Genomic DNA, 20,000 nt, shown 5'->3' with positions numbered 1-20,000 from the left:
TTAATAAATGTCCCTTTTGAAAAACTCTCAAAACTTTTGAAATACACCTTGTGTGTGTGTACACACACACACACACATTTTCATTATAGTATATATTTCTCTGGTAATGCTCGTACTGTATCCATGGTAACTATGCTATATCTATATGTGTACACACACACACAGTGATTTTGAGCTATTGTTTTCTTCAGTTAAGAACGTAAATCTCGTGTTGTAATTTGAAGGACGTTTTGTTTATGTTTGTTTGTTTTTGTTCATTCCAGCTACAACAGACAGCCATTAGCTGTATACAGAAGAATGTGAGAAAATTCATGCTTATCCGAGACTGGCCATGGTGGCGATTGTATGTCCGGGTCAAACCTCTACTTAATGTCCACAAAACTGAGGAGGAACTAAAAAACAAAGAGGTCAGTTCTTTAAACTTTAGTTATTGTACCTATCTATCTATCTATCTATCTATCTTTGTCTGTCTGTCTTTCTATCTAATTTTTGTTATATACATGCAGTATGTTTAATATAGATATATGTTTCACACACACACACACACACACACACATATATATATATGTGGGTATATGTAAAAGGCATCACTGCCGGTGCCACATAATAAAGCACCCATGCCATTTGTCATGAAGGAACAGTGTGCTTCTGTAAAATTATGTTTTCTAGTGGTCAAAACAGTGACCAAAACGGCAAATAGCTTACAAGGCCTCTGCCATGAGCAAAACACAAGTTTATGAGTGGTTTTCATGCTTTAGGAATGGTCACTTATCACTTGAGTACCAACCTCATTCAGGGCAACTGTTGACCTCCTGAATAAATGAAAACATCATGAAAATTCATGACCTGATCTTGAAAGACCGTCGTCAAACAATAAAAGAACTTGTTGCTATGACTGATGTGTCCTGGAGCTCCTGCCAATTTTGAGCAAGGAATTGCAAATGAAAAAGTTGCAGCAAAATTTGTGTCTTGCTTGCTCACAGAAGATCAAAAGCAATCACAACTGAATATATGTCCTGAACTGAAAGAACAGTTGGAAGTTGATCCAGACCTTTTTTTCGGAGGTCATCACTAGTAACAAAAGCTGATGCTACAGAATTTGCAAATGTAGAAGTGGTGAAGGAAAAAAATCAGTGAACTGTGGAATGTGCTTTGGACAGTGGAAAATGCATCTGGAATGTGCTTCGAACAGTAGAAAATGCATCTGGAATGTGCCTCGGACAATGGAAAATGCATCTGGAATGTGCTTCGGACAGTAGAAAATGCATCTGGAATGTGCCTCGGACAATGGAAAATGCATCTGGAATGTGCTTCGGACAGTGGAAAATGCATCTTGATTGTGCTTCGGACAGTGGAAAATGCATCTGGAATGTGCTTCAGACAGCAGAAAATGCATCTGGAATGTGCTTCAGACAGTGGAAAATGCATCTTGAATGGGCTTTGGACAGTGGAAAATGCATCTGGAATGTGCTTCGGACAGTAGAAAATGCATCTGGAATGTGCCTCGGACAATGGAAAATGCGTCTGGAATGTGCTTCGGACAGTGGAAAATGCATCTTGAATGTGCTTCGGACAGTGGAAAATGCATCTGGAATGTGCTTCAGACAGCAGAAAATGCATCTGGAATGTGCTTCAGACAGTGGAAAATGCATCTTGAATGGGCTTCAGACAGTGGAAAATGCATCTGGAATGTGCTTCGAACAGTAGAAAATGCATCTGGAATGTGCTTCGGATAGTAGAAAATGCATCTGGAATGTGCCTCGGACAATGGAAAATGCATCTGGAATGTGCTTCGGACAGTGGAAAATCTGGACAGTGGAAAATGCATCTGGAATGTGCTTCAGACAGCAGAAAATGCATCTGGAATGTGCTTCAGACAGCAGAAAATGCATCTGGAATGTGCTTCAGACAGTGGAAAATGCATCTTGAATGGGCTTCAGACAGTGGAAAATGCATCTGGAATGTGCTTCGAACAGTAGAAAATGCATCTGGAATGTGCTTCGGACAGTAGAAAATGCATCTGGAATGTGCCTCGGACAATGGAAAATGCATCTGGAATGTGCTCCAGACAGTGGAAAATGCATCTGGACAGTGGAAAATGCATCTGGAATGTGCTTCAGACAGCAGAAAATGCATCTGGAATGTGCTTCAGACAGTGGAAAATGCATCTTGAATGGGCTTCGGATAGTGGAAAATGCATCTGGAATGTGCTTCGGGCAGTGGAAAATGCATCTGGAATGTGCTTCGGACAGTGGAAAATGCATCTGAATGTGCTTCGGACAGTGGAAAATGTGTCTGGAATGTGCTTCGGACAGTGGAAAATCCATCTGGAATGTGCTTCGAACAGTGGAAAATCCATCTGGAATGTGCTTCGGACAGTGGAAAATGCATCTGGAATGTGCTTCGGACAGTGGAAATGCATCTGGAATGTGCTTAGGACAGTGGAAAATGAATCTGGAATGTGCTTCATCATCATCATCATTGTTCGACCGTGGTCAAGACAATGGAATTTACTATGTTACGCCAGACTTCACGGTCCATCATGGCATTACGGAGATCCTGTTGCTGGATGCCTGATCCCTGGAGATTACATCAGTGTAGGAGAGTGTGCGCCCTCTGATATCATGATTAGATGGCTTCCAGGGAAGAAGAGTAGAAATTACCTCGTTTTCAGCTCTACAACAATGTCCAGCAAACTGGACTCTTCTACCTTTCACAAGAGATGATACAGGTGGTAGTTTCCCATATATTTGCATTTTGGCTGGATGACTCTTCCACGAGAGATTTTGAGCTCTCATAAGGAGTTCCATCCAACCGTCTCTCAAGCTTCTTTGATAATGTCCAGGTTTCTGAGCCATATAGTAGAATTGGTTCGACTGTGATTCTTATTGAGTTGAAGATGACCAGCTAAATGGAATGAAAGTGGTATCAGACATTTAGGGACAAAAACCTTGTCTGCTGGATGTTTTTGAGAAACATTTCAATTTGGATCTTACTTGTTGAGCTTTGTACAAGATCAGCAACTGATTATGGGGGAAGTATTTCTTTGTTCTTAAGTGATGTCCAGTTTAGGATGTTATCTTATGTTGGTACTTGTAGTAGCAGCAGCAGCAGTATTGCCCCCAGATATTTGGACAGTTGTTACTGTTACTGTTACACAGATTAACATTTAGTATCTGCAGTGCTGTCCCAGTTATATGAACATCCTGGATATTAATGTGAATCTGGGATGTTATCATTTAACAACAGCTGCAACACTATCCCATTCATGTGAGAGCAATATTGTTTCTCTCTCTCAAACAATATATATCTTCTGTCTCTGGTCATTGTTATATTTATATGACTGTCTGTACCGAGATCTTTATTGCATTTCAGTGTTAATTATCTCTCTCTCTCTCTCTCTGTATATATATATATGTGACCTCGTGTGTACCGTTGGCGATTTTTTTTCCTCTGTCTTCCCTTCTCGGGAGCTTTCCTTCTCCTATGTTTCCGACGAAGAGCTCCGCTCGAAACGTTAAACCTTCCTTCTTTCCTGAGCATCCAATAATACTATATTTGTTCCACGTCCTCACGTTGTTGTGTTTTTTTGTGTTTTCTTGTTTGGATTAACTATATATATGTATATATATATATATATATCTTTGTGTGACCCAAGATCTCTGTTGTATTTCAGGCTGAATTGGAACAACTGAAGGTGAAATTTGAAAAAGTTGAACGTGAGAAGAACGAATACAAGTTACACTGTGACCGACTTGACTCCAGAGTAAGTTTTGCTTATGTACACACATACACATACCCCTGTCAACTCTTACGATATATGTCCTATACACACACTCGCTACTGTATTATATCTTAGTGATAAAACTATTAGACCTTGTAGATATATGGTGCTTTTATGGCCAGTATTGCATGGATTTTATTGTTGCTAAAAACACGTTGCTGTTTTGTTATTGTAGCTCTCAGAATTAAACGCTGACCTCGCAGAGGAAGCAACAACCACCAGCCATGCATCTGAAATGCTTGAGCAAGAAACTGCTGAACGAATGCGTCTTGAAAAGGAACTCAAGGATGTCCAGGTAATTCATGTTGCTTGATATTATGACATTTTAAAACATTTGTCTAAAGAAAATTTTTGTTTTTTTATGACTTAGTAGATGGAAACTGAAAGAAGCTTGTCATATATATATATATATATAGGCGCAGGAGTGGCTGTGTGGTAAGTAGCTTGCTAACCAACCACATGGTTCCGGGTTCAGTCCCACTGCATGGCATCTTTGGCAAGTGTCTTCTGCTATAGCCTCGGGCCGACCAAAGCCTTGTGAGTGGATTGGTAGACGGAAACTGAAAGAAGCTTGTCATATATATATATATATATATTATATATATATATATATATATCTTTGTGTGACCCAAGATCTCTGTTGTATTTCAGGCTGAATTGGAACAACTGAAGGTGAAATTTGAAAAAGTTGAACGTGAGAAGAACGAATACAAGTTACACTGTGACCGACTTGACTCCAGAGTAAGTTTTGCTTATGTACACACATACACATACTCCTGTCAACTCTTACGATATATGTCCTATACACACACTCGCTACTGTATTATATCTTAGTGATAAAACTATTAGACCTTGTAGATATATGGTGCTTTTATGGCCAGTATTGCATGGATTTTATTGTTGCTAAAAACACGTTGCTGTTTTGTTATTGTAGCTCTCAGAATTAAACGCTGACCTCGCAGAGGAAGCAACAACCACCAGCCATGCATCTGAAATGCTTGAGCAAGAAACTGCTGAACGAATGCGTCTTGAAAAGGAACTCAAGGATGTCCAGGTAATTCATGTTGCTTGATATTATGACATTTTAAAACATTTGTCTAAAGAAAATTTTTGTTTTTTTATGACTTAGTAGATGGAAACTGAAAGAAGCTTGTCATATATATATATATAGGCGCAGGAGTGGCTGTGTGGTAAGTAGCTTGCTAACCAACCACATGGTTCCGGGTTCAATCCCACTGCATGGCATCTTGGGCAAGTGTCTTCTGCTATAGCCTCGGGCCGACCAAAGCCTTGTGAGTGGATTTGGTAGACGGAAACTGAAAGAAGCCCGTCGTATATATGTATGTATATATATGTATATATATATATATATATATATATTATATATATATATGCATTTGTGTGTCTGTGTTTCTCCCCCTAGCATTGCTTGATAACCGATGCTAGTGTGTTTACGTCCCCATCACTTAGCGGTTCGGCAAAAGAGACCAATAGAATAAGTACTGGGCTTACAAAGAATAAGGTCCAGGGTTGATTTGCTCGACTAAAGGCGGTGCTCCAGCATGGCCGCAGTCAAATGACTGAAACAAGTAAAAGAGTATATATATACATATATGTGGAGGCGCAATGGCCCAGTGGTTAGGGCAGTGGACTCGCGGTCGGAAGATCGCGGTTTCGATCCCCAGACCGGGCATTGTGAGTGTTTATTGAGTGAAAACACCTAAAAATCTGGTGTGGTTTACTAGATGAAACATTTTTGTAAATCCTAGAATCTTCCAAAATGTTCTGAGTGTGGAAACATTACCGAAAAGGTGTGAAGTATTCCTTCAAAGTAGTTATTGATGCTACCATGCAGCTTTCATGAAAACAAAATATATATATGTATAGGCACAGGAGTGGCTGTGTGATAAGTAGCTTGCTTACCAACAGCATGGTTCCGGGTACAGTCCCACTATGTAACACCTTGGTCAAGTGTCATCTACTATAGCCTCGTATGTACAAAATATGTAAATTTTTCAATTATAAAATTTATACAATATTCCCATGCCTATTTTCGACATAGGTCACATTTCTTCTATGACTTAAAACAGTTAGACTCAAACAGAAAATTGTCCGGCAATTGCTATTTGAATGGAAATTTTGCTTTCACTATAAAACACATATTACTAGGTTTGTACCACCCCTTTGAGACCCAACTATATTAACTGAAAAATATAGAATATCTCATAAGTATTCTTAGAATATCTCATAAGTAATATAAACCTTCCTTTTATAAATATCTCATAAGTAATATAAACCTTCCTAAATTCAGTGGTGACATTAATGAAGATGTTACGTGTTAATTTAATGTGTTAAACTTATCTTTATTAATGTATATCGAATTATACATAGATATATACAAGATTTACACAGATATGAGAGTTAGAACTTGTGATCTGCCTGAGGACCTTTTTCTTTGGAAATTTTTGCCCACCACTCTATAAAGTTTCCCCCACCCTTGGTATATAGACAGTGATGTAGTGTGATGTTTTCAGAAGGTAATAGTAGTCTCAAGGCAAGGGAACTAACTCTTTGTAATAAAGATGGAAAGTCTGTGTTCTGCAGGATGTACGTAGGATATACAACTGACGTTTCTTTGTAAGTGGACAAGTAAATATAAGTATTTGTGTGGAAGGAGAGGGGTTATTAGTGACATGAAATTTGAATATTTGCATTTTCCATTTCTCAATGACATGAAAGAGAAAGGGAGAGAGGCCTGTCTGTATTCAACATTATTTCACCAACTATCTGAAGTGTGTCTGTGACCTTTCATCCACAGGGTAAATACAATCAGACACGTCGACAAAATGAGAAGCTGGAGCGTGAAGTGATGCAATGTCGTCTTTGGCAGGCAACCTCATTTGATGGTGATGCAGAAGAAGATACAGCTGATGGTGAGTTTTCTTAAATATTAAATATATATCTTCTTCCCAAATGTTGCTCTTGTGTAGGATTAGAGTTCATTTGCTATTTAATCCACAGTCAGCCTTGGCCAAGCAGACGTATGGTTAGAGAGATTCCCATCTTTTATTTTTTTCTCAGAGAACTGGTGAAATCCTACTAAGAATTGCTAAGAAGTCGGCAAGCTGGCAGAAACGTTAGCACAGCGGGCGAAATGCCTAATGGTATTTCGTCTGCCACTACATTGTGAGTTCAAATTCCACCGAGGTCGACTTTGCCTTTCATCCTTTCGGGATCAATTAAATAAGTACCAGTTATGCACTGGGGTCGATGTAATCGACTTAATACCTATGTCTGTCCTTGTTTGTCCCCTCTGTCTTTAGCCCCTTGTGGGTAATAAAGAAATAGGTATTTCGTCTGGTATTTATTTTGATGTTGGTGCTGACGTACTTGACTCAAAAGGTCTCCAAAAGAACAGCAGGTCACTCTACGATCCAAGGTTAGCACAGCAGGCCGTCCTGTGAGCCATGAACTCACTTCATTTGTCGGGTCTTCACAGCCATAGCATATCTCAGAGGTCTCGGTCTTCGTCAGTTCCTCTGTGAGGCCATTAATAATAATAATATCATCATCATCGTTTAACGTCCGCTTTCCATGCTAGCATGGGTTGGACAGTTCAACTGGGGTCTGAGAAGCCAGGAGGCTGCACCAGGCTCCAGTCTGATCTGGCAGTGTTTCTACAGCTGGATGCACTTCCTAACGCCAACCACTCTGTGAGTGTAGCCAACCACTATAATAATAATAATAATAATAATAATGTGGTGGTGAGGAGACAGAATTATCAACACATTGGACAAAATGCTTTGCAACAACCATTAGCATGTCAGGCAAAATGCTTAGCAGCATTTCATCTACCTTTACATTCTAAGTTCAAGTTCTGCCAATATTGACTTTACCTTTCACCCTTTCAGCGGGGTCAATAAAATAAGTATTAGTTGAGCACTAGGGTCAATGTAATCCACTTAAACCCTTACCTCAAATTGCTGGCCTTGTGCCAGAATTTGAAATCACTATTTTTTTTTTAAGGTTGTGGGCCGGCAGAATCATTAAGCATACCAGACAGAATGCTCTGCTCAGCAGCATTTCTTCTCGGTGACTGTATATTCAAATTCTGCCCAGGTCAACTTTGCTTTTCATCCTTTCAGGGTCAATAAATTAAGCACCCTTGAGCTCTGGGGTCGATATAATTGACTCGCCCACTCCCCCAAAATTTCAGGATCGTAGTAAAAAGAATCATTATTCTTTCATAGGTTTTATTTTTGTCATGCTTTGACAGCATTACCAAGTTCTGTGTGCTTTGGGCATGTGAGGTATTTGGTTTTGATTTTGTGTTCTGTTGTATTGATGGTAGAGTACATAAATGTCTACTGTGCCTAGTGGCTGTGTGATAAGTAGCTTGCTTCCCAACCACATGGTTCTGGGTTCGTTCCCACTGCGTGGCACCTTGCATAAGTGTCTTCTACTATAGCTTCAGGTCGACCAAAGCCTTGTGAATGGATTTGGTAGATGGAAACTGAAAGAAGCCCGTCGTATATATGTATGTATGTGTGTGTATATATATATATGAGTATGTGTGTGTGTATATATATATATATATATATATATGAGTATATATTTATATGTGTATATATATATATATATATATATATATGCATATATGTATATATATATGCATATATGTATGTATATATATATATGCATGTATGTATGTATGTATGTATATATATATGCATATATGTTTGTATATATATATATATATATATATATATATACATATATGTATGTATATATGTATGTATGTATGTATATATATACATGTATGTATGTATATATATATATATACATATATGTATGTATGTATGTATATATACATATATGTATGTATGTATGTATGTATGTATATATATACATATATGTATGTATGTATATATATATATATATATATATACACACATATACATGTATGTATGTATATATATATATATATATATACACACATATACATATATGTATGTATGTATATATTATATATATATATACACACATACACATATATGTATGTATGTGTGTGTATATGTTTGTGTGTCTGTGTTTGCCCCCCCTCCCCAACATCGCTTGGTGGTGTGTTTACATCCCCGTAACTTAGCTGTTCGGCAAAAGAGACCGGTAGAATGAGTACTAGGCTTCCAAAGAATAAGTCCTGGGTTGCTCGACTAAAGGCGGTGCTCCAGCATGGCCACAGTCAAATGACTGAAACAAGTAAAAGAGAAAGAGTATATGTGTAAGTCCTAAGGTACTCTATATAATTTATGGCCAGTACCCAGTAGTATTATTTTCTGTAGGTTGTGTCTGTAATTCCAGAGGTTCTCTACCTAATATGTAAGCAGTAACTAGCACTTCCACCTTTTGGTGTTGTGCGTGTGTAAGTCCTGGGGTTTTGTGTTTTGAATTTGCTTGCATCTTTTTTTCATCATTTTAATCAATACACCTGTTATTGTAGTGGATTATATTCTTATTATCAATATTATTGTTGTTGTTACTGTTATTAAAACATCTTGACAGCATTTCAGGGTTTTGAGACGTAGGTGTGTGTGTGTGTGTGTGTGTGTGTGTGTGTGTGAGTATGTGTGTGTGGACCACTGTTGTTCTCACTAGTTACAGTGTCTCAATCTCGATGGTCTGTTTACAGAGAGTGTTTACAAAGAACGCTACGAGAAATCCCGGAAAGAGCTTCACTTCCTGAAACAACAACTACAACATCAACACGAGGAAGAACTACAACAGGAACAGAACATTAAGCGACATCTAGAGAAAAGGGTATTTGTTACTATTTCACTGTTCTGTCCCTTGAGCCCAGCGTTAATGTCTCTTGCATCAGTATCCCCTATATCAATAACCCCAATCTCATTGACTCATGTTTTCTCGACCCCTGTTTCACTGACTCTTGTCTCAATATCCACCTATCTCAATGACCCTCCCTAACTCCTGTCTCAATGACCCTCTCTAACACCTGTCTCAGTGACCCTCTCTAACACCTGTCTCAGTGACCCTCCCTAACACCTATCTCAATGACCCTCTCTAACACCTATCTCAATGACCCTCTTTAACACCTGTCTCAATGACCCTGTCTAACACCTGTCTAACCTGTTTCAATGACCCTCTCTAACACCTGTCTCAATGACCCTGTCTAACACCTGTCTCAATGACCCTGTTTAACACCTATCTCAATGACCCTCTCTAACACCTGTCTCAATGACCCTGTCTAACACCTGTCTCAATGACCCTGTTTAACACCTGTCTCAATGTCTCCTGCTTCAATCTTCTCTATCTCCCTGACTGTTGTTTATCTGTTTTCTATCTCCTCCTGTCTCTTTGACTCTTGTTTCTCAGATCCCTGTGTTCCCTTTTTTAGTTTCTCTGACTTGTGCTACCGTCCCTGTGTCTCAAACCCCTGTGTTACTGTCATGTGTCTCGCTGTCACCCTCTTCTTTGTGTCTGTATCGCCACATACATAACTGTTGCTTTTAACTTCTGGTGAACATTCATCTAGCAGATCTATGATCAGATTTTCCAGTCACAATCATCCTTTCTTTTCTTCACACATTGCATATCTAAGACTACATAATGTGAGTTTATTTGAAAGCAGGATTTAACTGCAATTTCTACCAGGTTGATCAATCAACCATTTCCTCTCTGTGAGTATGTGATTTGTGGGGTCAACCGCGTCCTCCGCTTCATTGTTTTTGTTAATCACTCATTCTCACTTAATTGTATATATTTTAATTGTTTGTTTATTCATACGTTTCGTCTCATTCGATACCCTGACCCCAACGTTTGTTTTGTCTGTCCCCGTATTGTCCCCTCTTTTTCTCAACCTTATGGTGAATAAAGAAATACTCTCTCATCGTAAACACATAAACCACATTTGTTACTGTCCCCTATTGGAAATTTCAATTTTGTCCTTGACTGCTGTTTGAACAAACCAGTCCAAAATTTTACCTTCCAAGCTGCTGCTATAGGAAAGTTCTGGATGAGAGGAGCTTAGATAAACCTTATTTGTCTTGCTGCTAGTTAAGTCAGTTGTTTTGTCAAATATCTGTTTATTTACCTGGCTGATGTCTTCCCAAGTTAAGTCCGCCTTTAATTAATTAGTCAGCCAATTCAGTACAAAATTTGTTTTTTAAATGGTTTGTCATGTCGCAATTTGTAGATTCTATTTTCAGTAGCTTCCATGTATAAAAAGAAACCCTTCAGTAGTAAAGAGCTTAAGATCTCAGCAGTAGTTTGCTTTCAACATCTTCAATTTGTGATCTTCTCATCATTCTGTGATGAGAAACAGTCAAATTAAATAACAGCAAAATCAATACTAAATTTGTGTTTTGTGTGTGAATCTCAGTGTGTATATATGTGGTTGTATATATACAACCTGTGTGTCTGTAGTAAGTTTTCGATGTATAAAATAGACATATACACTCATATGTGTGTTCATTTTATATCCATTTCACTATGCTTGCATAGGTTAGATGTACATATATTATTGAGACACTGTTTTATGGCACTGTTTTGTCTGGCACGTAAGAGAATCATCCGAACGTGGCCGTTGCCAGCACTGCCCCAACTGGCCTCCGTGCCGGTGGCACCATCCGATCATGGTCATTTGCCAGCCTCGTCTGGCACCTGTGCAGGTGGCACGTAAAAAGCACCCACTACACTCACGGAGTGGTTGGCGTTAGGAAGGGCATCCAGCCTGTTCCAAAGAACATTCTGTCCGGGGCCTATGGATAATTACCAGAAGTCCCTGGCCTGGCAATGTTACAGAGGAGCTTTACCAGTTCGAGATAAGCTCTTTAGACATGGGTGTGCACCTTCGTCGGTTTGTGCAAGATGTGAGAGGGACAGTGAAACTGTCCTGCACGCGATTGTGCAATGCCCCAAGGTGACTGAACTCTGGGCTTATGTCGAACACCTGCTGTCGCATTCGAGAAGAGTACAACTGTCGAGTGAATTTGTAATTAAGATAGTTCCGCCAACCTCCCTGAATAGGGAGGAGCAAGCCTGTTTTCTCTTGGTAGTTGCTGTGGCGAAAGAAGTAGTATGGAAGACCAGAGTGAAAGGAATTGCAACAGGCATGTTTATCTCCAGTCTCGAGCTAATCGACTTTTTCGTTTTCCACTTGAAACGAAAAATAAGGCTGGAGAAGAAATGCCTGTCGCAAAGTGTGTTTCGTAAAAGATGGAAGTCTATAGCAAGTATGTTGCGAGTGAAAGAACCAGTTTAATCAAGAATGTAAAAAAGGAGAAAGCAAAGTCTTCAGTGTGAGTATGTGGTTTGTGGGGTCAACCACGTCCTCCACTTCATTTTTTGTTAATCACGCATCCTCATTTAATTGTATATATTTTAATTGTTTGTTTATTCATATGTTTCGTCTCATTCGATGCCCTGACCCCAATGTTTGTTTTGTCTGTCCCCATATTGTCCCCTCTTTTTCTCAACCTTATGGTGAATAAAGAAATACTCTCTCTCTTTCTCTCTCTCTCTCTTTGCCTTGATGTAGTCCTAAAGACACTATCATGGCACACAGTGTCTCTTGTTCATTTCTTTCATAGATTTGGTGTAGCCATCTCTCTCCAGCTCTGAACATAGCTGATTCCTTCCAGAAAGAGAGACTTGGTTTTTGGATCTGTTTGTACTCTCAGACCTGAGAGTATCATCAGTTGACACTCCCACCCCTTCTGCCCATCTTTTAGAATAAAGCAGAGACATGGCAAGTAAGAGATGTCAGACTGAATCTATTTTGTAAACATTCTATTGTTTCACTTATTCTGGCAGATTTTCTAGTGACTCTCACTCCCTCACTGTATGTTACTCTCACATTCCCTCTCTAACACCACCTCTCTCTCACCACTCTCATTCTTTCTCTTCTGTCTCCACTTACCTCCCTTCTGTTTCCCATTTCCTCCCCTTCTCTCCCTTTCTCTCTCCTCCCCCTATTACTAGTATCCATCACCAACCAAAAAGACTCACTCTGTAAAATCAATGAGAATATTTAGAGTAGTTAATTTTAATGATCTGTGACAAAACTGCAGCATGTTTCAGTCTACAGGTTTCATTGAACAAATTGTCAAAACAAAAAAGGATTGAGTTAGAGAATATGATAGAAAATATAACAGAGGTGCAGCTATGGAAAATCTTAGAATATAGAATATTGGCAATAGACTGAGGCTTGAGTGTGCGTGTGTGTGTAAATTAAAGAACCACCATGTAGCAATTCAACAATGATATACTTAAATCATACCATATAGAAAAAAATTAAAGATACGATAAAACATTTACCTAGAACTAACAAAAGTACGAAATAATAAATAAATAGTATATAATTTGTAAATAGACTCTGTATGTATCATCATCATCATTTAGCATCCGTTTTCCATGCTAGCATGGGTTGGATGGTTCAACTGGGGTCTGTGAAGCCGGAAAGCTTCATCAGGCAGTGTTTCTACGGCTGGATGCCCTTCCTAACGCCAACCACACCGTGAGTGTAGTGGGTGCTTTTTACGTGCCACCTGCATATATATATGTGTATATGTGTTTGTGTATGTATATATATGTATGTATATATATGTGTGTGTGTGTGTGTGTGTATGTATATGTACACACACACACTCACACATGTATACGTAAATAAAGATTGATTATTTGGACTTTGGGTATATGTCTTTTAGTACGCTGATTAAAACATAGACACACACACACACATATTTATTGTTGAAAAGGCACAAGCATGATTGCGTTGGTTAGATGCATGCTTTGTAACCACATGGTTTCAAGTTCAATCCAACATGTGTAGCACCTTGAGACTTTGGGCAAGTGTCTTTTGATATAGTCCCAGGCTGACCAATGCCTTGTAAGTGAATTTGGTAGATAGAACCTGAAAGAAACCTGTTATATATGCATGTGTGGATGTACGTGGTGTGTGTGGGCAGAAACGTTAGCACGCCGGGCGAAATGCTTAGCAGTATTTCGTCTGCCGCTACGTTCTGAGTTCAAATTCTGCCAAGGTTGACTTTGCCTTTCATCCTTTCGGGGGTCGATAAATCAAGTACCAGTTACGCACTGGAGTCAATATAATCGACTTAATCCGTTTGTCTGTCCTTGTTTCTCCCCTCTGCATTTAGCCCCTTGTGGGTAGTAAAGAAATAGGTATTTCGTCTGCCGCTACGTTCTGAGTTCAAATTCCGCCGAGGTCGACTTTGCTTTTCATCCTTTCGGGGTCGATAAATCAAGTACCAGTTACGCACTGGAGTCGATATAATCGACTTAATCCGTTTGTCTGTCCTTGTTTCTCCCCTCTGCATTTAGCCCCTTGTGGGTAGTAAAGAAATAGGTTTCGTCTGCCGCTACGCCTGAGTTCAAATTCCGCCGAGGTCGACTTTGCCTTTCATCCTCCTTGGGGGTCGATAAATCAAGTACCAGTTACGCACTGGAGTCGATATAATCGACTTATCCGTTTGTCTGTCCTTGTTTCTCCCCTCTGCATTAGCCCCTTGTGGGTAGTAAAGAAATAGGTATTTCGTCTGCCGCTACGTTCTGAGTTCAAATTCCGCCGAGGTCGACTTTGCCTTTCATCCTTTCGGGGGTCGATAAATCAAGTACCAGTTACGCACTGGAGTCGATATAATCGACTTAATCCGTTTGTCTGTCCTTGTTTCTCCCCTCTGCATTTAGCCCCTTGTGGGTAGTAAAGAAATAGGTATTTCGTCTGCCGCTACGCTCTGAGTTCAAATTCCGCCGAGGTCGACTTTGCCTTTCATCCTTTCGGGGGTCGATAAATCAAGTACCAGTTACGCACTGGAGTCAATATAATCGACTTAATCCGTTTGTCTGTCCTTGTTTCTCCCCTCTGCATTTAGCCCCTTGTGGGTAGTAAAGAAATAGGTATTTCGTCTGCCGCTACGTTCTGAGTTCAAATTCCGCCGAGGTCGACTTTGCCTTTCATCCTTTCGGGGGTCGATAAATTAAGTACCAGTTACGCACTGGAGTCAATATAATCGACTTAATCCGTTTGTCTGTCCTTGTTTGTCCCCTCTGTGTGTAGCTCCTTGTGGGCAGTAAAGAAATAGGTATCTGTTTCTTGACATCATGTGACAGACAGAAACTGTGAAAACCCATTTTGTGTGTGTGTGTGTGTGTGCTTGCGCTTGTCTCCCCTGCTCATTGCATGACAACCAGTGTTGGTTTGCTTACATCCCCAGTATTTAGCAGCTGTGTAAAAGAAACTGATAGAGTAAGTATGAGGCTTAGAAAACTAAATACTAGAGTAGATTTCTTCAAGTAAAATCATTCAAGGTGTCGCTAGAATATGGTGACAGTCCCAATGACTGAAACAAGTAAAAGATAAAAGTTAGTGAGATGGCATGGGGGGGGGGGGTTGGAAATGAAGGGAGATAACCTGAGTTTGTGTACAACTGTGAATAATGAATAAAAAGGCAGAATTATATGAAACATTGAATGGGAGATGAAAAAGACAAAAAACTAGAACATGTTATGGAAGGGATTGAGGCATAAAATGCTGTTGAAGTGAAAGGCTGTTAGGAAAAGGTCATTGTAATAGCTTATCCTTGTCAACCTCCACTTGCATCAGTTGACCTTTATTCTTTATTTCCCTTCATGTTTTTTGAGTATTTACTCGTATGTCAAACCTACACACATTTTTCACACACACACACACACTCACTCTCATTCTGGTAGCTTTATCAAATTTATTTTCTTTTCCAAACACACACAGGCGTAGGAGTGGCTGTTTGGTAAGTAGCTTGCTTACGAACCACATGGTTCCAGGTTTAGTTCCACTGCGTGGCACCTTGGGCAAGTGTCTAGTACTATAGCCTTGAGCCGACCAAAACCTTGTGAGTAGATTTGGTAGACGGAAACTGAAAGAAGCCTGTCGTATATATATATATATATATATATATATATATATAGTCATACCCAATGACAAAATCTTCCTCAATAAAACTTGTTCAATCCATGCAAGCATGGAAAAGTGGATGTGAATTATGATGATATATAAAATCAACCCCAGGACTTATTCTTTCTAAGCCTAGTATACTTACTTGTACTTGTGGCGACATTCCCCCTTGGCGGATTGAGTCGGCTTCTTCCACCACCCTCGAGGCATTGTATTCGCTATTGAGAATTCATGGAAGAAGTTTTATGGGAATATGTGTATTTGACAAGCGGTCCCCAACAATCCTGCATGTAGAGACATCCTGTTTGCCGCAGATTGTCCGCAGACGCAGGGGCAGAACGACTGAGGAGCCACTGGTTGCCGAAACAGACACTCCGAGGATTTTCACCAGAGCCCCGTCTGCCAGGTTGTGGCCCTAATACCACTCGGTGTCAGACCAATCTGCCTTTGGTGGCCCTACCAGGAACCGAAGTTCCTTACGGCATAGCTCTGACACTACCCGTTGCCAGCGTCCCCACGCTATATGCAATCTATTGGTCACTTTTTCTGAACTGCTAAGTTACGGGAACGTAACTTGCCTCACATATATAAGGCAGTACCTCATCCATAGTGGTGTAACTATAGTACCCCGTAGTTCCTCCCATAAATCTGTCTTATGACACAATAAATCTTGAATGTTATTTTGGTGTTCAGTCCAGTTATTGTTATGTGTTGTTATTGCAGTATCAGGAGACAACAGAGGAGAAAGAAACGCTACGTCAACAGGTGTGCAGTCAGAAGAAGAAATGCACAAAACTGAATGCTGAAATGCAAGATATTAAGCGACATCTTGATGAACAAACATCTCGCAATAACGACCTAGAAAGAAAGCAAAGAAGGTACGTGTGTGTGTGTACATTACTCTTTTACTTGTTTCAGTAATTTGACTGCGGCCATGCTGGAGCACCGCCTTTAAGTCGAGCAAATCAACCCCCCAGGACTTATTCTTTGTAAGCCTAGTACTTATTCTATCGGTCTTTTTTGCCGAACCTTTAAGTGACGGGGACGTAAACACACCAGCATCAGTTGTCAAGCGATGTTGGGGGCACAAACACAGACACTCAAACACACAGACACACAAACACACAGACACACACACACACACATATATGTATACGTATATGCGACAGGCTTTTTTCAGTTTCCGTCTACCAAATCCACTCACAGGGCTTTGGTCAGCCCGATGCTATAGTAGAAGACACTTGCCCAAGGTGCCGCGCAGTGGGACTGAACCCGGAACCATGTGGTTGGTAAGCAAGCTACTTACCACACAGCCACTCCTGCGCCTCCTGCATTAGTGTAGAATTTGTTTTTTGTTTGTGTGTAGAGAGACTGTTTTGTATGTGTGTGTGTGTGGAGAGAGAGGGAGAAAGAAAGAAAGAAAGTAAGAAAGAGAGGCTTTTTTGTGTGTATAATGTTTGTGAAGACTATGTGTTTGAGTGTGTGTATGTATCATACACAGGAACACAGTTAATCTGTTGCCTGATTTTAACACCATCACCTACCTCTGAGCATACTTTAGTAGAACTCACTTTATTGGAAGCATTTGGATCAGATCTCTAATTCTTTTCTGCCTTCCACTGGTCTCAAATGACTTGAAAAAGGTCATGGGCACTGCCCCTCCATTTAAGTATGTACCATCATCACAGACAAGATAGACTTATATTATTTTTCTCTCCTTGTTTTTTCTATGTCCCTTTCTGTAGAAGAGCATAGGCTCGAAACATAAAAGACTTTTTCTATTCCTGAGCGTTATACTAATACATCTGTTTGTTTTGTACACCACCTGTCTTCGTCTTTTGTTTTTTTTGTTAACTCTCCCTAGACTTCTATTATGTTTGTATACATGAATGTGGGCATTTGTTCCTTTTATAGTAGGTTTTTGAAATGCAAGTTAAATATTAAGAAGTTAAAGAAAAAAAGTGTGACTGTCACAAATAAAATAAACATTGTGTTTGGAATAATCACCATTTTACATCATCATAATTTTATGGATGTTTTCCCACATTGGCCTGGGTTGGACAAGTCGTCCCAGGCCTTGTCAGCTTGAACACACAGCAGCCAACAGAAGATACCAACTTTAATGTAATGTAAGTCTTACATTGTGGACTGGGTGTGTTTTATCTTACTACTAGCACAAGAGAGGTTGTTCCATGCAGGAGGACTCAAGACACTCCTCTTCACCCCACACACACACGTGCGCATGTATGGCATGGCTGTGGGGTTGTAGAGCTTGCTTCCCAATCATGTGGCCTTCAGTTCAGTCCCACTGCATGGCACCTAAGGCAAATCCCTTTTACCATAGTAACACTGGCTGATCAAAGCCTTGTGAATAGATTTAGTAAATGGAAACTGAAAGAAGCCTGCCAAACGTGTGTATAATTGTCTAGATATCACATGATGGTCTTTAATGAGCATCATCATCATACTGGTGGGGTTGTTTGTCTTCCTTGAAAACATGCCTGACCATGGAAAAATATCTGTCTCCAAACCAGATGAGGATTGTGACAGAGGGGGTATCTAGCTATAGAAAATCTACCTAACAAATTCCATATGGCTCAGGCAAGCATGGAAACTTGAATGTTGAAACAGTTCTGATGATGATGATGATGGTGATATGTATACATGTGTGTGTGTGTGTGATTGAATGTTGATATTTCACTTACTGATTATTATAACCAGTTATTCTATACATTCAAAGACTTGTGTAATATAAAAATATCTTCCTTGAAAAACAGGTGAGATTTGGCAATGAAAAGAGCACCCAGCCATAAAATCTTGTTTCAGAATCAATTCCTCTCTGAGACAGGTTTACATTGGACATTGAAACCAAGTGAATAAATAATATATATATGTTGTGTGTATGTGACTATCTATCTATCTATCTTTCTTTCTGTGAATATATATATATATATATATATATATGATAGATCGTTAGCCACTACACACATTTTTTTCTCTCCTTGTTTTTTCTGTGCCCCTTTCTGTAGAAGAGCATAGGCTCGAAACGTAAAAGACTTTTTCTATTCCTGAGCATTATACTAATACATCTGTTTGTTTTGTACACCACCTGTCTTCGTCTTTTGTTTTTTTCCGTAAACTCTCCCTATATGTGTGTGTGTGTGCACGCATGTGTGTGTGTGTATGTGTGTGTGTATATAAAGTGAGTTAGGAGGGATATATTATCCAGGCAGATACCGTGTTAGTCACAGTTTGGGTCCAGATGTCAGCTAACTACAGTAGTCAGTATCTAACGTTTGTGTCTACAATAAGTTATTAGTCACTTGGTGAATTTTTCCATTGTGTAATTCCATGTGTGCTACTCAGGACTGTAAGGATTCCTTGGAGTGTATAATAATATTATTAATATTATTATATATATACAGGGTGCAGTGTCTAAATTACACAAAAATGAGAATATCACTGGCATCTCATTTTAACAGATATATTTACCAAAATTACATAAAAATATCTTGAAATAGTAAAGAGTAAATTCATTCAATGAAATCACCATTGGCTTCAACCATGGCCTCCCAACGACTTCAGAATCTCCTGCAACTCTTCTGGACAGTCTCCTTGTATAAGTTGGTGAATGTTGCCATAATCCTTGCCTTCAGTTCATCTTTGGTGTTACAAAGAGTTTTTTTGGTCTCTACTCAACTGTGCCCCACACATAATAATCAAGGGGCTTGTAGTTTGGGAAGTTAAGTGGCCAGATGGTTCATATTTGGTTGATTAAAAATGTAATGGCAAGTATTTATTGACCTTTTCCTTTCCTTTAATAATCAAGCACAAACTTTCTGAACAACCCAATAGTAAATTCCTTACATGTCTCTCTAACATCTTTGTAATTCCTACTAGAAAATGAAACACGTAATGGAGAATGAATAATACCAAAAAAATTTCTGTTTCCTTGTGTTGTGTGTGTGTATATATATATATATATATATATATATATATATATATTACCTTTGAAATGCAGAGATGAAACAGGGACAACTGATGAAGGGAATATTCTTTATGTTGCATGTTTTGGTTCTCTGTCTTTTTCTTTGTTCGAAAAAAAAGTTCATTTTCTATGTTTTTGTTTTTATGTTTTCATTCCTCATTGTGTCCACATTTTTTTTTATGTCCTGTACCCATATATGCATGTATATATACATATATATGTAGGTATATACATATATATATGTATATATGCATATAATT

At 39.2% G+C, this 20,000-nt stretch overlaps 1 protein-coding gene across 5 annotated transcripts in view; it reads left to right on the top strand.

The window, feature by feature from the left end:
• Positions 1-20,000, top strand: part of LOC115224915 (unconventional myosin-XVIIIa) — a 324,165-nt gene that overhangs the window by 260,732 nt on the left and 43,433 nt on the right. For all 5 annotated transcript variants that reach the window (XM_036513802.1, XM_029795876.2, XM_036513801.1 and 2 more), the window contains 6 exons: positions 264-407; positions 3,677-3,766; positions 3,960-4,079; positions 6,603-6,717; positions 9,474-9,601; positions 16,476-16,630. In XM_036513802.1, coding sequence (XP_036369695.1) covers positions 264-407; positions 3,677-3,766; positions 3,960-4,079; positions 6,603-6,717; positions 9,474-9,601; positions 16,476-16,630 — 752 coding nt within the window. The remainder of the gene's footprint in view (positions 1-263; positions 408-3,676; positions 3,767-3,959; positions 4,080-6,602; positions 6,718-9,473; positions 9,602-16,475; positions 16,631-20,000) is intronic.

Source organism: Octopus sinensis, linkage group LG26, assembly GCF_006345805.1.
Source record: "Octopus sinensis linkage group LG26, ASM634580v1, whole genome shotgun sequence".
Taxonomy (NCBI): Eukaryota; Metazoa; Mollusca; class Cephalopoda; order Octopoda; family Octopodidae; genus Octopus; species Octopus sinensis.
The sequence above is the reverse complement of the archived record's forward strand: the minus strand, read 5'-3'. Positions and strand labels throughout refer to the sequence as shown.